This window comes from Ambystoma mexicanum, chromosome 5q, assembly GCF_040938575.1.
Source record: "Ambystoma mexicanum isolate Mex_15411 chromosome 5q, UKY_AmexF1_1, whole genome shotgun sequence".
Taxonomy (NCBI): Eukaryota; Metazoa; Chordata; class Amphibia; order Caudata; family Ambystomatidae; genus Ambystoma; species Ambystoma mexicanum.
The window spans coordinates 1115104364-1115129767 of NC_090933.1; the positions used below are offsets into that span (position 1 = coordinate 1115104364).

A 25404-nucleotide genomic window follows, 5' to 3' on the forward strand; every position below is an offset into this window, starting at 1 on the left:
CCAGGCACCAAAAGAAAAGCAAAATCAGGTACTGTGAAAAGCAATGATTTGGGGCCTATGCTTGAACAATTTTTAAAATGGCATAAGGGTGCGGGTGCTGGGAAAAAGAGGAGGCACAGGGATGACTCAAGCAGCTCCAGCAGCGAGAGTGACAGCTCAGACACAGAGTCGGAATCGGGGGGCGAGGAGGACCAGGGCCACCTCAAAGCATGGGTTGGGCCTAGCCATGATGTACCGTCTCCAACCCCTCATATGACTAAATATGGGAGGCGCACTGCCGGCAAAAGTGTAAATAGAAGCCTAAAGAAGACCATTGCATGGCCCATTGAGCGGAAAATTAAGAGAAAGATATGGAAAAAGCAATTTATTGACATTTTCTGCCTATTGGAATATGAAGAATTAGGTTTTGGCATTTCAAAAAAGGGATAAGAAAGAGGAAGAAAAAGAGAGAGCAAAGAGGCCCACACTGGAGAAGAATATTCAGAACTGGGAGGCCTCTTTCCAAATACTTTCCACAATAATTCTGGAAAAATTCCCTGAAGATGGCACAGCACTGATTGCCTACCACCACAGAATTTTGGAGATTCACAATACCTTTGGGGGGGGAGTCTTGGCTGAACTATGATAGAGAGTTTAGGAAGGAGATGCAGAGATTCCCTGACCTGGGCTGGGAGGAGGAAGACCCTAAATTGTATCTTTTTCATGTCCTAAAAGAAAACTCAGCTAAGAGCGCCCAAAGCAGCAAGGATTATGAGCATCAGTATAATAGAAGGGGTAGAAACAGGCAACATAACCAGCGCAGGCCTCAACAGGACAGTATAAATACTAACAAAAACAAACCTCCCTTTCGAAGAACGCCCCCAGGGGGGCAAAAAACAGGGCATAATCAGGGGCAGTCTGGCAATCGCAGCAACGGGGGGGCCAAAGGAAGCACTCCAGGGTCCTGCTGGTACTTCAACAGAGGGTCATGTAACAAGGGCAAAGAGTGCAGATACAAGCACCAATGCAGCACATGCAGTGGTGGCCACAGCAGCAACAATTGCACAAAAGCCTCTCCTTCCAGGCCCAGCCCAAAAGTCACTGATGGCAAAAACATGCACTAGCTATAGATTAGGGGCCTCACCAATAAAAATCGACCAATTGCAAAAAATGTTAGATAACTACCCTGACCAAGCAGCTAGAGCATCCCTGGCTCAGGGTTTCAAAGATGGCTTCCGGATCCCATTCAAGGGCCAGGGATCTCCCACCATACCGAAGAACCCACAATCTGCCTCATCCCTAGCTACCATAATAAGCGAAAGAATTGATAAAGAGCTACAACTAGGGAGGATGGAGGGCCCCTTCCAGCACCCCCCCCCTTCACTGAGTTTTTATGCTCCCCCCTGGGCATTGTGCCCAAAAAAGGGCCGGGGGAGTTCAGGATGTTCCATCATTTATCACACCCACCCGGCAGCTCTTTCAATGACGGCATCCCTGCCACGGAGGCCACTGTCTCTTACAGCTGCGTGCAAAATGCTGTCGACCTAGTAAAACTGTCAGGTAGACACGCTCTCATGGCAAAAGCGGACATTAAGTCAGCATTCAGGCTGCCGCCTGTGCACAAGAACACCTACCAGTGGCTGTGTTTCCATTTTGACAACAAATTCTGTTTTGATAAACGCCCCCCCCCTCCCCCAATGGGCTGCGCCATCACGTGTGCCTACTTTGAACAGTTCAGTTCTTTCCTACAAAGGGTACTCCAACAGGCCACGCCTAGAGCCAGAACGGTACACTATCTAGATGATTTCTTCTTCACTGGCCCAGCAGGGTCTCCCATATGCAGCGCATCCATTAAGTTATTCAGTGAAACCAGGCAGGCATTAGGGGTTCCACTGGCGCCTGAGAAGACGGTAGGACCCACCACCACCCTGTCATTCTTAGGCATAGAGATTGACTCTTCCAAGAGGGAATGCTGCCTACCCATAGACAAAATAGAGGACCTTCTAAAGACAATAAGGTTAATGACAGGCAGGGAATAGGCGACGCTGCGGGAAATACAGTCCCTTGCTGGGAAGCTCAATTTTGCTACCAGAATCATGTTCCTAGGCCGGATCTTTAACAGGAACGTGGAACTAAAAATGAGGGTGGGTTACTAAGCCACACCACCACATCAGATTGGGCAAAGAAATAACACTAGACATGGCCATATGGGAATCATTTCTTAACAATTTTAATGGCCAGGTGATATGGCGCAAAACCATGAATGGAGCAGACAAAAGGTCCTTGTTCACAGATGCGGCTGGCAGCAAATGATTTGGGGTATGTTTTGGTAACAAGTGGTGCGCTGAGCACTGGCCTCCCTGCTGGCAGAGGAGGGGCTGGTCCAGGAACATCACACTGCTAGAGATATTCCCCATAATGGATGGCACTCTATTTAAGGGGGGACTTGTTGGCCAGCACAGAACTGGTCACACGGTCAGACAACATGGCGGTTGTACACATGTTAAACAAGGGTGCTGCCTCCTGCCCTCTGGTGCTAAAAGTGTTGAGAGAAATGACAAAAAGTCACCCTGGAAAATAACATGGTAATAATTGGGCGGCACATTGCAGGCAAAGATAATAAGGCCGCTGACGCTCTGTCCCGTTTTCAGTTCTCCACTTGCAAGGCACTAAACCCACAGGCAGAAGCCAGGAGGACAGCAGTTCCAGAAGAGGTTTAGGCCACCATGGACACATCCAAGGCAACCCCCGCCAGCCAGCCGGTCACAGCTCTCCCATCTGGCAGCAGTTTCATATTACACTAGATTAGCGGTGGCACCCGACCCCACCCACGGCGCACTAACCAGATATGCTCTCAACGGTTGGTCCAAAATGGAAGGGGTCAAGACAGACACCAGGCGCCCCCTCAATTTTGCTAAATTACAAAATTCTGCTAGACACCCTCCCTGCAGTATGCAACAATGCCTACGAGAGCTCACTATTTAGAGCCGCCTTCACACTCAACTACTCGGGGGCGTTCAGGATCAGTGAGATAGCCTCCAAAAACACAGGATCAGAGGTAGGGCTGTGAAACTGTGTAGGCCCAAAACTGACCAATTAGGAAAAGGGAGGATCATCAACCTGTACTACATTGAGGGAACAGAATATTGCCCCATCTGCATCACCAGGGCCTTCACGAACAAGCGCCCCAGCCGGGGGGGGGGGGCAATTATTCACACACAAAATTGGGTCTGCCCTCAGTAGATTCCAGGTGAGGTCTGTCCTCAGGAAGACTATAATAGCTATAGGATGGAATCCTACTGTGTTTGGATCCCACTCCTTCAGGAAAGGAGCAGCCACTTCAGCCTGGATGGGGGGGTTGCAAGAGAAAGCCATAAAAGGGAGTGGGGGTTGGAATCGGGGGCTTACAAAAGATACATCAGGAAATACTTGATTTAATATTATCTCCCCCCCCCCCTGATTATCTCCTCATCATCCACCCATTTCGGGGGCAATGACTTGCCTCAGCTGGGCAGGACGTTTTTCTGGCTTAAATCGGCACCTCCCTCAGATCCCTGGCATGCATGCTAAGACTTCGAACAGAAGTGAAGAGGTCAGAAATCATCCCTCGCCAACAGTGGCATGAGGCAGAGTGCAGCAAAGCCATGGAGATTTCTAAGCGCAAACTGAACAAAGCCGTGGCCAATTTCTGCCTTTGATCAGGCCTCAAATTTATTAAACATGGGATCTCGGTACACAACCAGGCCATGTTCTGCAATGACAGGGTTCACCTGTCCATTGAAGGTATGGACATTTCACCAGGAATATTTTCTGGACCCTGGCAGCCAGAGGCTGTACTTAATTCATAATCTCTTATTTTGGGGGGACCTGGGAGACGCCGGGCAGCATCCCCTCAGGGTGGCGGCGGGGATCAGCCTCGAGCGGGCCCCTAATTGGGATTAGGGCCCCCCGCTCACCTGTTCCCTCTGTCCCCAAAATATAGTATTGTTATCCTTATGTGATATTATGGCTGGTTTTTCTTTTGCACCATGGCTGGTACTAAAATAAAGCTTGTGGCCAAAGTTTTTTCCACCTCACATCATGGTCGTCAGTCTCCTCATTCCTGCAACTGTCATTCTGTATTGCCTGTCTTGTCACACTTGTCACCCACCCGTGTCACCCGCATGCCACTCCCCAGCACAAAAACACTTCCAGGCTTATACACCCGGGCCCACCCGGATGGGAGGCCTGGGGCCGTAAGCTGGGAGGTGGGGGTTTGTGCTAAGTCTGGTGGGGCAGTGCCTTTTGGCGCTGCCCCACTTAGCATGCACATGGTGGGGTCGGGCTGCTGGGTCCCTTTACAATGGGAACCCAGACAGCGCGTCTCCAAGACAGGAGGGTGAGGTGAGAGGGGGAGGTGACAACCGGCAGTCGCTGCCCCCTGTCACCTTGCCCTCCATACTTCAAAGGCCCCCCTTCCCATCCTGAGGATGCTGAGCGGGGGCCTTTTGAAGTTCAAAGAAGGGGCCGACTTGCCCCCAGGCCGAATTTTGCCTTTATCTGTCGGGGGCAAGGTGGCCCTTCTCATGCTTCTTCCCCGTCAGCCACGAACAGCAGCAGGACGGCTGCAGGTCTAAAAAACCATCCCTCCCACCCTACAAATAACCGTAAGGAAAAGCTATAGCGAGGGCCAGGTAGAAAATGGAACACAATCATAGCATTAGGGGAGGCTAAAACACCTCACTTCAAAAAATAAACATAAAAATTCAACTCCAAGAAGGGCCTTCTTAAAATACCAGGGGGTCTTCTTGTCTATTAGTTAATATTCCAGGAAAATACAGTTATAGAAGACCCAGGCGCTCAGAATCCACCAGAGAACATCAATACAGGTGGGAGCCATAGGGGTATAACAAAAGTGAAAAGGAGAGAGGAACTTGAGCAGAAACATGTACTAGTAAACCTCAAGTATCCACCTCCATGCATGCAGAAGGGGGGGTCTCACCACAAGTGGATCAGGAGCAGGGTAAGTTCCTAGTAAGGCTCTGGAACCCACCCTCTCACAATTTTGTTTATGCAAGATAAGCGCACTGGGGTACGCAAGTGGATCGTGGGCGGGGGAAGTTCCCAGCTAAGCCCTTAGAACCCACCCCAGCAGCGAAATAGTACAACACAAGCACTGAAGGGGTCTCACAACACAAGTGGTTCGGGAGCAAGGAACATTCTAGTAAGGCTCTCCTTTTGAACCCATTCCAGCTGTAAAAACAGGCAGCCTTAAGCGCTGAGGGGGTCTCACAAGGCAAGTGGATCAGGAGCAGGGTAAAAAACCTAGTAAGGCTCGTTGAACCCACCCCGGCTGTAAAAACAAGCAGCTTCAAGCGCTGAGGGGTTTCATAATGCAAGTGGATCGGGAGCTGGGTAAAAACCCAGTAAGGCTCTTTGAACCCACCCCTGCTGTAAAAACAAGCAGCGCTGAGCGCTGAGGGGGTCTCACAAGGCAAGTGGATCGGGAGCAGGGTAAAAACCTAGTAAGGCTCTTTTGAACCCACCCCGGCGGAAAAAACAAGCAGCTTTAAGCGCTGAGGGGGTCTCACAAGGCAAGTGGATCGGGAGCAGGGTAAAAACCTAGTAAGGCTCTTTGAACCCACCCCGGCGGTAAAAACAAGCAGCTTTAAGCGCTGAGGGGGTTTCACAATGCAAGTGGATCGGGAGCTGGGTAAAAACCCAGTAAGGCTCTTTGAACCCACCCCGGCTGTAAAAACAAGCAGCTTTAAGCGCTGAGGGGTCTCACAATGCAAGTGGATTGGGAGCAGGGAAAAAACCCAGTAAGGCTCTTTAAACCCACCCCGGCTGTAAAACAAGCAGCCTAATGCGCAGAAGGGGTCTCGTAGCACAAGTGGATCTGGAGCAGGGAAGACCCTAGTAAGGCTCCTAGAACCCACCCCCGAGGAAACAACTAGCCCGCAAACGGAGCGTGGGGGCTTCAAAAACTCAAGTGGATCATGTGTGGAGAAAGTGCCAAATTCATCTCCAAAGAGTGGACCAAGAGGCTAAAACGCCTCCATCCGTGGAAAAGTACAAAACACATGACCAAAAAATCAAAATGGCTCCAAGAACACATCCCGCGGAGGATAAAGTGAATGGCTTCACAATGCGGGGTTTTGTTTTATCAAGAAATACGGATCAAGAGCCATAACTTCAGCGAAAATCACCCTGTGAGCAAGAGAGGGCGCAAGTGCTAAACCTGGTCAGGTTGGACATCAGTAAAAGGCACACAAGCGCACACCTACCCACCTCACTTGGAAAGGACAAGAGAAAGCAGGATGAACCTGCTCCAAAGACAAGCAATTATGAACATGTCACAGCTCACACGCCGTGGCCAAACAATTGTCACAAGCTTGCATATGAATGGCGGCGGGGATCAGCCTCGAGCGGGCCCCTAATTGGGATTAGGGCCCCCCGCTCACCTGTTCCCTCTGTCCCCAAAATATAGTATTGTTATCCTTATGTGATGTTATGGCTGGTTTTTCTTTTGCACCATGGCTGGTACTAAAATAAAGCTTGTGGCCAAAGTTTTTTCCACCTCACATCATGGTCGTCAGTCTCCTCATTCCTGCAACTGTCATTCTGTATTGCCTGTCTTGTCACACTTGTCACCCACCCGTGTCACCCGCATGCCACTCCCCAGCACAAAAACACTTCCAGGCTTACAAAAAAACACGAAGTGCCTTGAATATGGACTGTTGTCGCTTGTGTTTTTAGACATCGAAATTTTGCAAAGGTCACTGGGTTCAGCGACTGTTTTGTTTTGCTCTTGCCCTTTTTCGTCCTTTATTTTCTGTTGCTGTCAAACACATGATTTACTGTACTGAGAGATTGAGGTCATCCACGCTGGTTTCTGCTTCAGACATTTCACAAGAAAATTGAGCTGGTTGAGCCTTCTCTACCGGCAGCACTATTTCACCAGTGCAGTGCGTCGTTTGAAAGACCTCGAGCCTGATACCATAGCAGGAATTATTTCATTTTTCGTAAATGCAGACATCAATTAGCCAGGCGAATAAACACCTCTGTGGTTTCTACCAGGCATATTTTATGTATGGGTGTCACCAACCTTAGTGACGCCACTGCCTGCTAGCGCCAGTAAAGTCCCGTTACATCCCCTTCCAATTCTGAAAAACATGTAATATTCCAAGCCAACCAATAGATGGCAGCCTCTGCAAAGCATGTGAATATAATCGGATTCAGCAGCCTCAGAAGTTCTGTTAATATGCTTTTCTAAAGCGCCAAATCACACTGGTACTGCATGGTGTTCTGTAGCTCCGTCAGGGATAGTCAGACCTTAGCGTGCAGGAAGTAGGACATGAGAACAGGAATATTGCCCCAGGCCCCGTGCAGCACAAAGTGCAGCACGATAGAGGGCCTGGGGGGCTAGGCGCATGGTGGGGGAACCAAACGGCGCGAATTGCGAGGGGAGGGGCAGCCAAACGACGCCCCCACCCGCGGCGTTGCCTGGGGAACCCTAACACACAGGGAGGAAGGTGTGAGGAAAAGCAGCAGGGGGGGGGGCAGGAGGAAGTCCTGCCCCCCAGTATTACAACAATGGGCCAAGGGGGTATAAATACCCCAAGTAAAAGAAGGATGAGCACAACCAGGCAAGGAGCTCACCTCTGACGGGTAAGCTCTCAGGGCCTGGAAAAGGGGGAAGGAAACGTTTTGCCTCTGCAGGCTATTCTTGTTTCCAGCTTATGCCCCTCTGCAGACGGAGCAGCGCTAGAAGGAACCTCGTCAGGTGAGCCATGAGCAGACGAAGCCCACGACTGAGGCGAAGATCTTCGGGAGGAGCTGAAGGAGTGGCGGGTGCTGCGGCCGCGTCGGGAACGAAGGAAGACGGAAGAAGCCACAAGGACGAGCGGAGCATCGGAGGGATCTGACGGATCCCAAAACCGGCAGCAGCAGGAGTGCGGGGAAGAAGCAGGCCTTCACTATATGCCCGCAAAACGAATGGAAGGAGCGCCCAGATAAAGGGGGCGTATCTACCAGAAACACGTGATCGGATGGAGCAGAACTTCAAACGGCTATACTACACGACGGCAGAGTCAGGAAGGAGGCGGGACGAAGGACCACGTGGCACACCGACTAGACCTGGGGCCACAGTGCAAGAGGTGGCAAGTTTGAGGCACTGAGGCGCACGGGGGTTTATAAAAAAAAACCAAAAAAAAAAAACAAATCTTTTCGCAGAAGAGCCCAGAAAGCGGTAGACGGCCCTGGCGCCCAAATAGCGCAGCCAGTAGTACATCAGATTTTTAAAGGATCGGGGGAAAAATCATTTGACAGCAGATCAAGAGGTCCCCATTTCAACCCTTCGCGGATTTTTAAGGGGCCACAGTGATAATCTAACCCTTGAACTTCAGCAACAGGGAACAGAGCTTAAAACCAAGGTGTGTGAAAACAGAAGGGGCCAGGTTTCTTATACTACACTAAGCAATGGCGGAAGAAAGGGCAAGAAGAGCGCAAGAATTTAGCGCATGGGCAAAAAAAGCAGAGAAGGAATACGGAGCACAGTGGGTACTGGACCTGATGCAGAAGGAGGAGAAGGCAAGGGCAATGTCGCCTTTGCTATTAGAGGAGTCCAGCAGCAGCGAGGAGGAGGTACCATTACCACAAGGACAGAAGAGGGCAAGAGAAGTGGCAGGAGGGCCACAGGAGCAGCCGGTGGAGCCCAGGAAGAGGCAAAAGAAAACCAACAAAAAAGGTAATGAAAAAATTAATAACAACATTGGGGATAAAATTGTTAAAATGTTGAAAGAATGCATCACGGTTCAGGGTAAGTCGCCCAGAACCCAGGAAGAGAAAGAAAAGAGGCACAACAAACACAGAGGTAAACAATTGGCACTGACGTCTGATGAGGAGGAAAGTAGCGAGGACGAAGAAAGGGAGCACTTAAAGGCAGGGGTGAAATGGAAGGGGGTAATACGTAAAGAGAAACAGGGAAAAGCTAGGACAGAGGGGGCAGGTGATGGCCAGGGGTCAGGCGGGCCAGGCCCAGTTGATAACGGGGGACCCATTCCACAAGGGGGGGGGGGCAAGGGGTTACGCCAGGGTCCACTCCCCAGGGAGTGACCACCAGCCTACCAGCAACGCCGGACTGGGTTTACAAAGATAGCAGTACAAGTACCAGCCACAGTGATGACAAAATATGGCAGACTCACGGTAGGCAAAGATGCCCAAGGGCGTTCTATGAAGGCCCAGGCATGGTACATTAATGAGAAAGTGAAGGAGAAAATATGGAGATAAGAATTTATAGATATCTTTTCGTTACTAGACGTCCAAAAGAGGGGGCAGAATGTATCACTAGAGGACATAAAGGAGGACGAGAAGGGACTACTAAAAAGGGCTCCAGTACCCAGGAATTTTGATAATTGGACAGCAGCTTTCCAGATAATGTCCACGATCATACTGCAAAAATATCCAGAAGACGGGTTATCACTGGTAACATACCAGCAGAGGGTCTTAAAGGTTTACAAAGCATTTGGGGGGGATGCATGGAAGGAATATGACCATGAATTTAGAAAAGAAATGGATTGCTTCCCAGACATAGGATGGGATGAGGAAAACTTCAACCAGTACATATTCAATGTGCTAAAAGAAAAATGGGATGCCAGGGAACAGTAGTGGGGGAGGCTATCAAAGGAAGCAATATTGGCAATATTGGCAAAACGATTTTAGGAACGAGTATAGATATAATAACCGAAGAGCAATTGTGACAGAGCAACGGATCAGAGTTTTCGGAGCAGGCAATACAGCTCACAGAGAAGTTGGCAGAACAACATACTGCCAACAGCACAAGGGAGTGGTAGGGGAAGCAATGGGCCAGCAAGGTCAGAGACAGTGCAATGTCGAAATTTCGAGAATGGGGTACCATGTAGCTGGGGCAAGAAATGCAAATTCAGTCACAGATGCGAAAACTGTAGGGGCGAGCATAGCACCACAAAATGTACCAGAGCAGCATCCGGCACGCACAGGGTACTGGACAAAAGGAGTTAAGAAAAGCAATGAGTGTCATGATGCCTACCCCCGGGGTACCAGGCCAGGCCCAGCACCCCCGGGAGCAGGCATCACGCCCCCGGGTAAAAGCCCAGCGGCCCTTTATAGGAGCACTTTGGACTCTGTCCTGGCGCCAGGCTCATGTTGGACATCAGTCCTGGCGCCATAGGCGCCAGGCTCATAAGGGGAAGTGTTTGGTGCACTTACCTGAAGCAGACCATGCTGCACACTCACCTGATGCAGACCATGCTGCATGAAGAACCAAGCCAAATGAGGCTTAGGAGGGACTATTTTTCTGAAGGAACTATTTTGTTACTTGGGTGGGGCTGTGGAGGAATACTCACCTGGAACTTCTTCTAAGGCTATTTAAGCCACGCCCGGACAGCCACATGTGCTTCGCGTTGTTCTGCATCCCAGCAGCTGAACGCTCACCGTGTCAGCTCCTGCACCTGGACTCCAGCCACGCCCGCCTCGAACCTGGAACACCTGTAAGGAAAGAAGAGAAGAGAAAGGTGAAAACCAAGAACTTATTCAACCTTCTTACCTGCATCCGGAATCTTCACGCCAGCATTCCTGAAGGAAGACTTCCATTTAAAAGCACCGCGTTGCTCGCTGCAGCCGCGCGCTTCACTCACCTGTTCCCGAGACGCCGCCCGGCTCCATCGCGGCTCTCAGCACCAGTCGCCACATCTCTGCACCTAGGGGAGAGAAGAAGAGACAAAAGGCGAGCAAGGGAACACAAGAGGAAAGCCGAATTTTCAGCCATATTACTTACCGGCTTTTCTTGGTGAACCATTCCACATCTCGGGTCGGCGCCGCATCTTTGGCAGGTGCCGCACCCCGGCCCCTATGGGGAAAGGACAAAAGACATTACTGGGGAATTATAAAGACATTTAGAGGGGTCGCCCTCATCACTAACTCACCTGATTTTACCACCGGCAATTTAACCCCTCAACGCATCGCCTTGGTTCTGCACCTGAAATAAAGGACAGATCACAGGTTAGGAGAAACAGCTCAGAAAAGTCAAGTGGATTTGCCAGCGCCATTCTGAAAACCAGTGAAGTAACTGGACGAACGCGCGCCCCTGCACCAGAAGCAGGATCGAGAGTTCATCCTTCCAAACCATAAGGTGAGCTTAAACCGGGGGGTTTTGGAGGAAGTCAGAGGAGAACGAAGGGGGAAAGGGGAGAGCAAGCACACTATTCAGCAGACAGTTAATCCCCTTTCTCATCTGCAGAAGGATATTCCTACGGGCCAGACAAGCAAGATTTGGGGGTCCTGTTCAATCGGTGGTCCGAATTCTGCGCATCACGCTTGAAGAGGCCACAGCAACCCAGACCAGACCAGCGCCTCCGTGGGAGAAGGTGAGCGTTACAATGAGAAAGGGGCCACGCCAGTTAAGATTGAAAGAATGGAGAGGTGGCTACAGGTTTTTCCAGACAAGAAAGCTGCAGAGACGATCAGGAGAGGCTTCCAGGAGGGTTTCAATGTTCCATTTGAAGGACAAGGGTCTCAGAATACACCAAAAAACCTAAAATCCGCCTTGGCGAACAAAGTGTTAGTGGGCCAGAAAATCAAGGAAATAGATCTAGGGAGGGGGGCCCATACAGATCACCCCCTTTTTCGGAATACACATGCTCGCCATTGGGGCTGGTCCCGAAGAAGGAAGCAGGTGAATTCAGGCTGAATCACCACCTATCATACCCCCCAGGGGCATCGGTGAACGATGGCATACACAGGACCCAGTGTCAGTGTCTTATACAGATTTCCAGGAAGCAGTACAGGTGGTCAGGCAAGCAGGGAAGGGGGCATGGATGGCGAAGGCTGATATAAAGTCAGCTTTTCGCCTGCTTCCAGTCAATAGGGAATCACAGAGGTGGCTGTGCATGCATTGGGAGGGCGAATACTTTGTTGATAAATGCTTACCAATGGGTTGCGCCATCTCATGCTCATTTTGAAAAAGTGAGTTCTTTTTTACAATGGGCACTCACAAAGGAGATGGAAGAGGCACAAGTAGTCCACTACCTGGACGATTTTTTATTTGTGGGACCACAAGGTTCCGAACTGTGTAGGGCCACCTTGGACAAATTCATGACATTAACAGAAGACTGGGGATTCCCGCTAGCTGAAGAAAAAACAATGGGCCCAACACAGAGAATACAATTTCTGGGTATAGAAATAGACTCACAAAAGGGTGTGTGCAGGATCCCGGAGGAAAAAGTGGCAGACCTAGTGGAAACAATCCAAAACCTGAAAGGGAGAAACAAGGCCACGGTGAAGGAATTGCAATCACTAGCAGGTATACTAAACTTGGCTGGTAGGGTTATACCGCAAGGCAGGATATTCCAAAGAAGGATTGAACAGAGAACTAGAGGAGCAAAAGAGGGCCATCAGAGAGTCAGAATTGGCAGGGGAATCAAGCAAGATTTGGGGGTATGGGGTTAATTCCTTAAATCATTCAACGGTGCAGTGATCTGGCGCTCACCAATAAACGAGGAGAGCAAGAGGCTGTTATTTACAGATGCAGCCGGGGGATTTGGTTTTGGCGCAATACTGGGGACAGAGTGGTGCGCAGAAAAATGGCCAAAAGCATGGCAGGTGGCAGCTTGGACGAGTAATATCACATTACTGGAGCTGTTCCCTATCTGGGTAGCACTGTGTGCATGGGAGGCAGAACTAAATAGCAAAGAGCTGAACGTTTGGTCAGACAACATGGCAGTAGTGCATGTAATAAATAACGGAAACGCATCATGCCCGCTGGTCTTAGAATTAATGAGGGCGATAACATTGGGTTGTCTGAATAATAATGTGGTCTTAAAGGCGAAGCATATCGCCGGAGAAGCAAATGTGGTCGCTGACGCCTTGTCTCGTTTCCAGTGGGACAAGTTCCGAGAGCTGCGGCCGGATGCAAACTGGATAAAAACGCCCACGCCACAGAAGGCATGGGTCCCACTAAAAGCAATGGAGGAAAGACGGTCAGCTACAAGGTTGACTCAGAAGAGGAGGCGCAAGGTCAAGTGATAGAAAGATTGGCCAGGAATGCCATAACATACAAAACTGGTAAGCAATACAAGAAGCATGTAAATAATGTGTTAAAGGAAACTGGTTTACAAGAAGTGGGGGAGATTACAATCTCCAAAATGTGTGACTTCCTGGAAAAAGCATTTGCACAAGGGAAAAGAAAAAGCTGGGCAGCATCACATTTGGCCGCAGTCGCATATACCTCCAAGGTGGCCGGGGTGACAGACCCAACAGTTAGCCCACGGATAAAATATGCAATGAAGGGGTGGGCAAAATTGGAGGGGAGGAAACCAGACAGCAGGAGACCCCTGAATTTTGGTAAATTGGTTAAACTGTTACAGCTGTTGCATAGTACGTGTAGCAACAGTTATGAGACAAGGCTGTTCAGGGCAGCATTTGCATTAGCGTATTATGGGGTGTTTAGGATCGGGGAACTGGTAGCACGCAACACAGTTGCAGGGGACGGGTTGGCAATTGACAACGTCAGCATAGGATCAAAAGGCATGTCAATAATACTGAGGAAATCAAAAACAGACCAGATGGGGAAAGGTAGAACAATAGAGCTGAATTGCATTAAGGATAGGGAGCATTGTCCCAGGTGCATCACCCAGGAATTTATCGAGGTACGGCCAAAAGTCGGGGGCAGCTACTATTACACAGTGACGGCAGGGCGCTCAGCAGATACCAGTTTCAAGCAGTGCTAAAGAAAACCATAGCCGAAGCGGGGTGGGATGCAGCGGAGTTTGGGACCCCACTGTTTTAGAATAGGAGCAGCCACGTCGGCATGGGCAGGAGGTTTGGGAGCGAAAGGAGTAAAGAAAATCGTAGGGTGGAGGTCACAATGATTCAAAAGATATGTAAGAGAAAACTTGATCTGATTTCTCTCCCATCCACCCATGTAGATACGAGCCCCTACAAGTCGGCATGGATAGTCGGCCATTCATTTGTGACACAGGCAGGCGGATCGTAAACTTCAAAGAGGGCCTGCATTTTAAAAAGACGACAACATCATGGTGGAGGCTCCCGGGAATGCATTGGGAGGACATTCACGATCGGCTATCGGACCTGATCGGGTTCAGGGACCCCCCCGGAGTATCTGGTAATCCACTTCGGCGGAAATGACCTGGTCAAGACAAATAAGGGCAAACTAATGCGCAACATGTGCGAGTCCCTAAGGGTTATAGCACAATGCTGGTGGAAAACCGAAATTTTTATGTCTGAGATAGTGACCCGCATAGTCTGGTATGGTGCACACAGGAGGCATGCAATTGAAGTTGCAAGGAAAAAGCTCAACAAGGCAGTAGAAAAGTACTGTAGGAGTATGGGGCTTCAGTTTATAAAACATGGCTCGTCACAGAACAACCCAGAGATGTTCCACCGGGACAGAGTACACCTATCCAACAAAGGGATGGGAATTTTTACGGATAACATTTTTAGAGCATTAGCTGAGCGAGGTTGCAGGTAGGGACGCTTTTTGGGGGGACCAGAGCGGCCGAGGCGGCACCCACTCAGGTGTGGCGGCTCGTGTCCAGGAACGGATGCCCCGGGTAACTAAGACTAGCCAAGGAGAGGGCTGGGCATCTACACCCCCTGGACACAAAGTGCCCAAAAGCGAGTTGGTGTCATTGTTGGTGTTATGATTATTGTTCAGTGCTATTTTCTGTAGAAAATAAACAAGCCTATGGCCATAATTTTTCCACGAACAAAAACTCCCGTCTGTATTATTATTGCTGTATCAGGGGTACCAGGATTAAAAGATTAGAGCGGAGGGGAGCCCACACTACTCAGCCTATGCCCCAGGCCCTGTGCAGCACAAAGTGCAGCACGATAGAGGGCCTGGGGGGTTAGGCGCAGGGTGGGGGAACCGAACGGCGCAAATTACGAGGGGAGGGTTAGCCAAACGGCGCCCCCACCCGCGGCGTTGCCTGGGGAACCCTAACAGGGAGGAAGGTGTGAGGAAAAGCAGCAGGGGGGCAGGAGGAAGTCCTGCCCCCCAGTAGTACAACAATGGGCCAAGGGGGTATAAATACCCCAAGTAAAAGAAGGATGAGCACAACCAGGCAAGGAGCTCACCTCTGACGGGTAAGCTCCCAGATCCTGGAAAAGGGGGAAGGAAACGTTTTGCCACCCAACCCACCCAGCGAAAACGCAAGAAAGAAAGAACAAGGAACAGGAACGCGAGTACTTCCTTCAGTACACGGTGGCAGAAAGTCGTAGGCAGCGGCTCGTGTCCAGGAACGGATGCCCAGCGTAACTAAGACTAGCCAAGGAGAGGGCTGGGCATCTACACCCCCTGGACACGAAGTGCCCAAAAGCGAGTTGGTGTCATTGTTGGTGTTATGATTATTGTTCAGTGCTATTTTCTGTAGAAAATAAACAAGCCTATGGCCATAATTTTTCCACGAACAAAAACTCCTGTCTGTATTATTATTGCTGTATCAGGGGTACCAGGGTTAAAAGATTAGAGCGAAGGGGAGCCCACACTACTCAGCCTAATGATGGTGGGAAACTAACAGATGCTAACAGCACGTGGGAGAAGGAGGTTTGTGATAGCATGGGTGTGTGTCGTAATAAGTCCTAAAGTGTGATAATTTGGTTGCGTTTCCAAGGAAGATATGGAGAATTGCAATTTGGTACACAATGTAATATTGTATGCAGGAGGGGCTTATGGGTGTGCTCGGGCAATCCTGGACATCAGGGAGATTTGGAAAGAAATTATCTCAACAAGTTGAACACACTCAGGCTCGATTCATAGAGTTACACAATTAAACAATCCCATAGGAAAACGCTCTGTGAATCTGGCCCTTCGTCTCTCGTCACACTTAGCGTTTCATGCTGTGTGCCAATCTTCTTCTGTCAACCTCTGCATATCTCCGGCTGGTCACACATTCCAATACTAGAAAGGCAGTCGGCACAAGTGACTTCTAAAGCGAGTCAGAGTTTATCCACAATGTTAGGCAGAAAGCATCCTATGAAAAGTAGTCTATATTGGCGGAGCTCCTCCATACTGGGGCATGAAGCTCCGCCCAAACCAAGGCAGTGTGTAGTATTGTAATGCGTGTACTGGGAGGTTCCTGTGCACTTAGCAAGATGAGTGTGCATTCTGGGAAATGCAGCACTTTTGGCAGGGCTCCAACTGAATTTCTGGACTGGCAGTGAGGCTAAGGCGGGGCCCTCCAGTCCCACCACGGCCGCAGCCCCTGCGGGAGATGAGCCTGCCGTCATCAAGTCAGGCAGCTGTGACTGACAGAAGTGCAGGGCAGTCACAGCTTCGCTCAAACTAATTTGCGCAAAGCTGTGGCTGACTGGCAGGCACTTGTGTAAGTCACAGCTCATGAAACGCACAGCGACCCACCCACCATTAACACCCTTTTGTCTCCACTCCCTAGTGTGCCAGGTACAGCTTAGGGTGAAGAGTAACAGGCACAACAGGAGTGGAGAAAAAAGGGTGTTAATGTTGGACCCATTAACCCCATGACGAGAATCAAAAGGTGCCCAGCCTTCTATGCCACAGCTTGGTTTTGGACTTAAAAGAGGGAGGGGGAAAAAAAGGGGCAGCCCCAATAATTTTGGCGTGGCTGTCTTTATAAGGGCTTGACGGGGCCCCCAGGGCGGGACAGGGCGCACAACGAAGTTACAACAGTCCTGCACAGAGCAGTGGAGAGGCGCAGCCTACAGTGGGACAGACGCCGGGGGAAGCAGGAGGCTCAGTAGGAAAGGAAACGTCTTCTTAGGTGGCAGAGGAGGAGTTCACTCAAATGAGAGGAGGTGGGGCAAGGGAGGAAGGGACGAGTGGCTAAGAGGCAGGAGCAAGAAAAAGAAACAGAGAACCAAAGAAAGAAACAAAGCAGACATTAGAATAAAGGGGGTGCTAGTGGTGGTGGGTGCTGGCCTGGGAAGTTATTTTAGGGGCCATTACAGCATTTGCATAAACAGAACAGAGCTGAGAACGGACGCAGAGGTGTTAAACAACTTTGGCCTATCAGTGGAACCCACACACACACCGCCTCTGCCCCGCTCCTCCCCTGCTCCCGCCCTCTCCATCCTCTCACACAGTTATAACTGTCTTATTTCTTACACAACCCCCCCTGCGAGCAGGCATCGTGCCCTTCACTCCAGAGGACACCCTAGTGCATTTAAAAACAAACATTTGTAAACATTTCTGTTTGCTGGTTGGGGTGGGGGGATACGAGGGCCCCCCAATAGTGCGCTTTCGTAGCCAACATCTTCCACCTGTCACTATACCCTGTTGACAGCACACCCATGTGCAGGCGCTGGGATCTGCAACCATGCCCTGGCTGCATTGGGCAATGGCAGTGGTATACAAACTTTTTTATGTCAAGCCACCTGAGTAAAAATGTTGTTTGCGGTTTGTATTTTTTATATTAAAAGCCAACTTTCTCTTTTTAAAAAGCCTCAACAGTGCAATTCAATGATTTGCCCAGGACCACACGTTTTGTTTGTACCAGCAGTGTTGCACTATGCACTTAGTTATGTAGACTAGACCACCCCTGTTCATTTTTACATGCTCTTCTTTAGGCCCCGCCTTCAAGTTTTAGGCCCCGCCCAGTAGGCAAGCCACGCCTGCAAATGAGCCCCCCCTCAATTTCTTACCCCACTTAAAGCACTGACTGGCACTCTTATGTGAGCAATTGCACTTTGTGACTCAAAGTGCGTTTTTGGGAATGTAGCCTGAGGAGGTATCTGCACTGTATGCTAAAGTGCATATGCACAGAAAAGTAATCCTGAGGGCCCTTGTATTCGAAATGGAGCAATGCACATTCCTGTGTTTGCAAAGGAGATGTGGGGGCTTTCTAATTAAGTCAGGAAGAGTACCGCCGGCATGTGTTACTGTTGCAATGTCTGAATTGAGGGCTGCCAGTTTCTATCAGGTGAGGCATACTTAGGCAGTGAAAGTAGTGGAACTGTCACTCCGTGGGGGAGCAGAGTAGGAAGCAAGGGAGCAGCGTGAAACATTTTTCAAGGGTTGCAGTCGTGCTGGTTGACAGCCAATTGTGTTGAAGCGGATTTCAGTTTAGCTGTAACTGATTATCCAGTGGTAAATCAGAAACACAACAGAAGCCTCCACCATGGAAAGCCTGGCCACCGGCTGCAATGCATTTTCAAAAGCATCTTTTGAATTTCCCGCCATTCTGATGCCGGTTCCCGCCCGCAGCCCGCAGCCTGATTTGGCTCCCCGCCCTGCCGGCTCTCGCCCCCCCCCCCCTGCCATAAAGGGAGACAGGGCCCACCGCCAAGCGAAGCCGCAAGGAGAAGGCCAGAGGACAAGGCCTGCACTCCTCTTTGCAGCACTTTGCTGCTCGCAGCCTGACGCTCGCCGTGGAACTCTGCCTGCAGTACAAGGTAAGGAGTCCCACACTCCTGATCAGCATACCGCACTCACTTCTAGACTCCAGCATCTGCGTGCCCGTACCCTCACATGGGCGCTACTCTCAATACCTACACCAACAAACGTACGGAATGCGCGCCTGCAAGCTAGAACCCTGCAAGTTTCTATTAGCCCAAAGATTCCAGCCTTAAACTACAATCCCCATAGGATGTGCCACGCTATGGATCAGAGCCCACGCAGTAAACACTACCATGACCACAATGCAACGTTAACAATGGCCATGACTCCTTATAATGTGCCTCCCACAGGCTTGAATATGATCTCCGCAATGTGCAATTCTTCTACCACAGCCATGCCACCCACTGATGTAAATGCTACTTTATCCATGTCTAGGACCCTAGAAAATGTGCCCCCACTACCGCTAATGTGATTACCGCAATGTGCAATTCTTCTACCACAGCCATGCCACCCACTGATGTAAATATCTCCCCTGAACCCCACCTCAAATGTGCCCCCTAGCAACGCCCGATCCATCAATGCTCACGCCCTAGACATTCACGACCTCATCACCACCCTTGATCTAGATCTTCTAATGGTCACTGAGACCTGGCTACACGAAGCCTCAGGCCCCGCTCTATCCCTCGCTCTCCCACCAGGCTATGCAATCACGAGACAAGATCGCCTGACCACAGGAGGCAGTGTCGCTCTCATAACCAAAGATTCGATCACCATCAGAAAGGTTGACAAAACTATAAACAACAACAGCGAATACCTTCAAATGAAACTCACTATCTCGCATCAATGCACCATTACCATACACCTCATCTATCGACCACCAGGCCCCCTGGGAGACTTCCAGGCCTCACTCACTCACTCACTCACCTCCTGGCTGACAACCTAAAAAAGTCATCCAAAGTCATTCTCCTTGGGGACATCAACCTAGGCCTGAATGACACCAAAGACCCTGGTGCCAAATCACTTGACACAGCTCTAGCCACTCTAGGATTCGCCAACACCATCACAGACCCTACTCTCGCACTAGGCAGATCATTAGACTGGATAGCCCATCACAACTGCCCCCTCATAGTCACAAGCAATACCCCCACCCCATGGTCCGACCACCACACCATCACCTTCAACATCCCGACCTCCTCCCCACCCCCCCAAAACCCTTACCACCAGCTCTCACAAGAAGTGCCCGCCAACTGACCAAAGAAAGACTCTTACCCTTCCTACAGGGACCTGCCTTTAGACCCCCCTTTTCCAACGACCCAGAAACCCTTGCCAAGAACTACGACTCTGCCATCACGGCAGCAATCAATGCTATCGCCCCACTTAAGCCGCGCAAACCCAAACCTACCAGCCACACCAATGCCTGGTTCACCCAAGACCTTCTCAAACTGCGCACAGACAAGCGAGCAGCACTAGCTCAATAGCAAACATCCCGTGATGACAAAGAGAAACTGAACTTAAAATCCTTCGCAAATGAATATAAGAAAGCCATCATCAAAGCCAAAGCCAAATCATTTGAAGATACAATCTCCGAGGCCAAATCAAACACCAAGGAAATGTTCGCCATATTCAGGGAACTCGAGACCCCTACACCAACCCCTCAAAACTTCACCAAAGATAAAGCATGGTGTGACGAAATCCAAACAGCCATGCGCAATAAAATCAGCTCACTCAAAGCCAAAATTATGAACACCAAACTAGCGCTCCCCATCCCCCCTACCCCACCTCTCCTCATCCACAGAGGCCGCCCCTACCTTCTCTTTCAAAACCATTCAGGAAAAAGACATGATCAACATCATGAAAAACATCAAACCCTCCAATTGCAAAGGGGACCCCTGCCCCGCTTCCATCATCAAAGACAGCTCAGACACCCTTGCTCCTTTCCTAACAGCCTTCGTCAATGCTTCCTTCACCACAGGGAGAGTCCCCCTCATGCCTCAAGGAAGCATGTGTCCGACCTCTCATTAAAAAAAAAAAACCTACACTTGACCCCACCTCCCCCAACAACTACCACCCCATTACCACAGTCCCATTCCTCCTCAAGATTCTGGAGGAGGCAGCCTACCTGCAGGTCCAGCACTTCCTCAAAGAGCATAACCTCTTAGGACTCAAACAATCTGGCTTTCGGCCTAGGCGCGGGACAGAGACCGCCCTACTCGACCTCAAAAACCAAATGGATGACGCTAGAGACCAAGGCAAACATGTCCTGCTCCTTCTCCTCGATCTCTCTGCAGCTTTCGATCTTGTAGATCACAACATCCTCTGCCATCACCTCACCTCCACAGCCAACTTCTCCCAAGAAGCTGCCACTTGGATCACCTCCCTCCTCCAAGGCAGAACCATGCAGGTATTCTCTGACCTAGCCACTGCATCACCCACCATCATGCTATGTGGTGTGCCCCAAGGCTCCTGCCTTTCCCCGAGCTTATATAACATCTTTACCCGCCCCCTCCTCCTTATCCTTGACGCCATGGGCATCTCCTACACCAACTATGCTGACGACACTCAGAGCCTCCTCACACTAACAGGTAACTATGACACTGACTGTGCAACTCTTAACATATACAACACAATCCAAATGTGGATGGCCATCAACGGTCTTTGCCTTAACTCCGACAAAACTGAGCTCCTTCTCGTAGGATCCCTCGACACCCTCAAGAAACTTGACTCCCAGTTTAGCCACTTTACCATTGACTCAATCAGAATTCCAGTACTCGACACAGTAAAAACGCTAGGCGTCTATCTAAATTCCAACCTATGTATGACCACACAAGTAAACGCAATCGCCTCCTATGCGGCTTACCATGCAAAACTCCTCAACGCAATCAGGCCTTTTCTGTCAAAAAGACACCTGCACCAACATAGCTAGAGCCATAACTGGTTCCCGGCTAGACTACTGTAATGTTCTCTTCCTAGGGACCTCTGACAAAAACCTTGAGAAGCTGCAAGTAATTCAGAATAGCGCCCTGCGCGCTACATAAGGCATTGCCAAGAGGGAGCACATCACCTCTGCCAGAAAAGCATCCCATTGGCTCCCCATAAAGGAAAGGATTATATTCAAGGCGCTAAGCATCATCCACAAATGTGTCCATCCCTCAGCCCCAGCGTACCTATCCCAGAGAATCCACCCAGTCGCGTCCACAAGACCCACCAGGACACCCTATGCCAATATGCTCTCCGTGCCCAGGGTAAAAAGAGCTAGCGCAGGTGGCACCAGCTTCCCCTACCTTGCCGCACTACATTGGAACACCCTCCCCACCTCTCTGCGAGCTGAACCCTCACTGACTGCTTCCCGCAAAGCCATGAAAACTACCTTGTTCACCTAACCAACCTCTCATGTTTAAACTTTAATGACTAACATATATGATGTACTATGATGTATGATGTACCCTGTTGTATGATTCTCCTTATCGCTTGACACAGGATCCTGCCTCACTGTAACCCAAGGCACAACCTATACCTGTAACTAAGTTCCCTTACAAGTAACAGCGCCACAATGCCCTTGGGCTGCCTGCGCGCTATATAAATGTAATAAATAAATAAATAAATGAAAACTTGAGAACTGTGCTTTAACTTCACAAAAAACAGTTCTGGAATGGTTAAAATGGCTGCAAAAAGCAGTGGAGCCTTTAACAGTAAAAAATAAAAATAAAAATTTAAAAAGTAGTGGAACACCACTCCCTGCTCACTTCGACCACTGTAATTAAATGCAAGATAAGCAAATATTACTTATAACAATATTAGAGTTTTACAATATTCGAGGTTTACATCAAATGCAATTGACATTTCATTAAACAAGTTATGACGATTTTAAAAAGTTTACAACCTGAGAGCATTTAAAAGGCCTTCCACACTGTTTGGAGGTTGGTCCTTGAGTACTTTGATGCACCCTTTCATCTGGAAAAAAAGATAAATACTAATGGTCAGTGACAGATCTGATGTCCTCAAAAGACAAAAGGAGCTCAAGTACACCGTCTCACATATATTTGCTCTTTTGCCACTGTGTTGTATATATTAATGCCAAACATTGTAACAAGCTTAAGTCTTCATGTAAACTGTTGCGCCCGGCTACCCATGGGTTTGGCGCGCATTAACAAATAAACAACCAAACAAACGGTATAGCAAATTAACAAAATTACATAACTTTCATAAAATTCCTTCTGATAGATTAATCCCTTTGTCCAAAAGATTTCTCATCTTCAAAATATCCTTCTGCCAGAAGTTTAGCTTAAGAGACCTTCAGCCACCAGACTGAAGCATCAATCGCATAGGCTTTGCTCAACACCAGCGGTGCCTATAAATCTGGGTGCAGCAGTATGGGTGTAGGCATAGAGCGGGCTGCCCCCCATGTATTCAGTTCTTCCCATTTCCCCCCTCAGAGGCGGAGGACCTCCGGGCATGGCACAGATTAAAAGAAATGCTAATCAGGGATAACAGCGCTACGGAGAATGTTTCGGAAGGAGGATTAATCCATCAAACCATTATAGAAGCTAGGTCATTTGTTCTAATCGATTACTTCCTCACACAGATTCCTCAACTCAAACACTCCCAAAGCAAACAGAATCTGGAGGAGCAAGGAACCAACACATACAATGAAGACTAGCCCCTCTCCAGTCTAGCTCCCCAAGAACTGTTTGGTTTTGCTTGGAACAAGACTTGATTTTTTCTCGTTGATTGAGAATCCCAAGTGGAACAGCAGATTGATTGTTTTTTGGGTATTTTGCTTGCAAATTTGAGTGGATTCCCATGTTATCATCCAGTCGTTCAGATGAGGGTACACTGGGATTGATTCTCTGCATAGGTGCGCCGCCACTACCGCTAGTACCTTGGTGAATACACTTGGGGTCGAGACTATGCCAAAGGGTAGCACCTTGAATTGGTAGTGTTCATTCACTATTTTGAAGCACAGGAATCTTCTGTGCACTGGGAACATGGAAATATGGAAGTATGCATCTTTCATGTCCTAGGAGCAGAACCCCTGTTTTAGAAGTGGGATTACTTCTTGTACCGTTGTCATGCAGAATTTTTGTGGCTTGACATACGTGTCTGCAGGTCTAGGACAGGGCGCATCGTTAGGTCTTTCTTTGGTTCAAGGAAGTACATTGAATAGATACCCTTGTTTACCTGGTTTGCTGGGACGATTTCTATGGCATCCTTCAGCAGCAGTGCCTTGACCTATTCTAGCAGGATGCTCTGTTCTTCCGGCATAGTTTGTCTTTGTCTTGGCTGGTTGTTGGCTGGTGTTTGTATTGGCTCTATGCAATAGCCTCCCACCACGGTGGAAAGTACCCAATTGTCAGACGTGATCCCCTCTCATGCGTGGGTAAAATGAGAAATACGACCTCCGACTGGAGAGGCATGTGAGAGGACCTGTAGCGCGTGGTCACTGTTTAGGAGGGGTGTGTGTGTGTGTCCCCTTTGAACATTCTGTTGGGGGGACTGCCCCTGTGAGGAACCCCAGGATGAACTCTGCCCGCCCTGGTTGTAATTGGAGGACCCTGGGAGTTCCGTCCTCCAAACCGGCATGTATAAGAACCTCCTCTCTGCAAAAAGGGTTTGTGAGTTGTTCCAGGGATTTGAGGGTGTCCTAGTCCTCCTTAGCACTTTTCAGTGCATCCTCAACCGCTTTACCCAATAATCTGTTGGGCTCGATAGGCATGTTCAAAAGGGTGGCTTGGTTCTCCAACTTGAAAACAGATTGACCTAGCCATTCATGGCATTGATGAGGGTACTTTTTGCCACAATCCGCCCCACATTGTCTGCTGCGTCTAAATAATTTTTAAGGATGCACCTTGCTACTTGTCTCCCTTCAGCAACTGTTTGTAAGAGCTGCGTCTTTAGGGGTTCTGGGACCGAGTCTATTTGTTGTTAGATCTCGTCCCACTTGTGGCAATTATAACTGGACAGTAGCGTAGTGTTGTTGGCAGCTGAGGAAGCCACTTTCCTGCCTAGGGGGCAAATCTTTTTGCTCTCCTTGTCAGGTGAGGCTTCGGCAGAGGCTAAAGATGTGCCCGCTCTCCTCCTTGTGGTGGTCACTACTAGAGAGTCAGGCTTTAGACAAAGGGTCTGATGCGGCTGGCCTAAACAGTTGCTCAATGTGTGGGTTGACTGCCCTTGTCAGATTGGGGTAGAGAAGGCTGAATGCGCCTTTGGACAGATTGGAGCAGTGGGATGAACTGTACTGCAGCACTCTTATTCCCAAAGATGTCCTCTGCAAAGTCATTATCGACGAGAGCTTCATGGGTATCAATTTTAAAGTGTTCTGCAGCTTTTAAAAGAAGATTGGTATACTGCAGTTGGTTATCCACCAGGAGATCAGCCACTGGTTGATGGGTATGGACTGGGGATTGGATGATGTATATATCATCGTCGTTGTCATAGTATTGATTTGTATCCTCCATGTCCCCTTGGCCTCCTCAGTCTGCTAATGAGTCAGGGTCTTGGGAACCTTGAGTATTGTAATAGTATTGGTCATCAGACACGGTTTGATAGGAGATGTACTAGGTTGTGTTAATGTACTTTTTTGGCGTTGGGCTGCTTGTTAGCTGCTTCGCCTTGAGGGGGGGCCCCTGAAGGTTGGTAAGTTGTTCTGGGTGTTCATCCAGAAAGTCAACAACGCGCCACGGGGTGACTGTGCCCCACTTTGGAGAATCATAAAGATGGTTCTCTCCCCTCCCCCAAATTTGGGAAGGACTTGTGCTTTGGAGGGGTGTCGGTTGCTGGTCACCTGAAAAGAAAAAAACGTTTTCACTACAGCTACCAGAATCCTTTGAGTCTAATTAGACACACCTGCTCAACAGCCTCCCTGATGATTATTTGAGATAAGAAAGCGCTAGGAGGAGAACAACTAGAGACCACAGAACTGCAGCTGAGGGATTTAACCCTGTTATTACTGAGTACCTGATTTGCAGCAAGGGATCTAACCCTGTTATTACTGAGTACCTGATTTGCAGCAGAAGGGATCTAACCCTGTGAATATTTGTCCATTTTGGGATTTGACCCAGCTACTTATTATATTTTTT

At 49.3% G+C, this 25404-nt stretch overlaps 1 protein-coding gene across 5 annotated transcripts in view; it reads right to left on the minus strand.

Moving 5' to 3' along the window:
- The window catches only part of CYRIB (CYFIP related Rac1 interactor B), an 819696-nt gene that overhangs the window by 24891 nt on the left and 769401 nt on the right, over positions 1-25404 (minus strand). For all 5 annotated transcript variants that reach the window (XM_069621628.1, XM_069621627.1, XM_069621629.1 and 2 more), the window contains one exon: positions 22209-22279. In XM_069621628.1, the coding sequence (XP_069477729.1) occupies positions 22209-22279 (71 nt within the window). The remainder of the gene's footprint in view (positions 1-22208; positions 22280-25404) is intronic.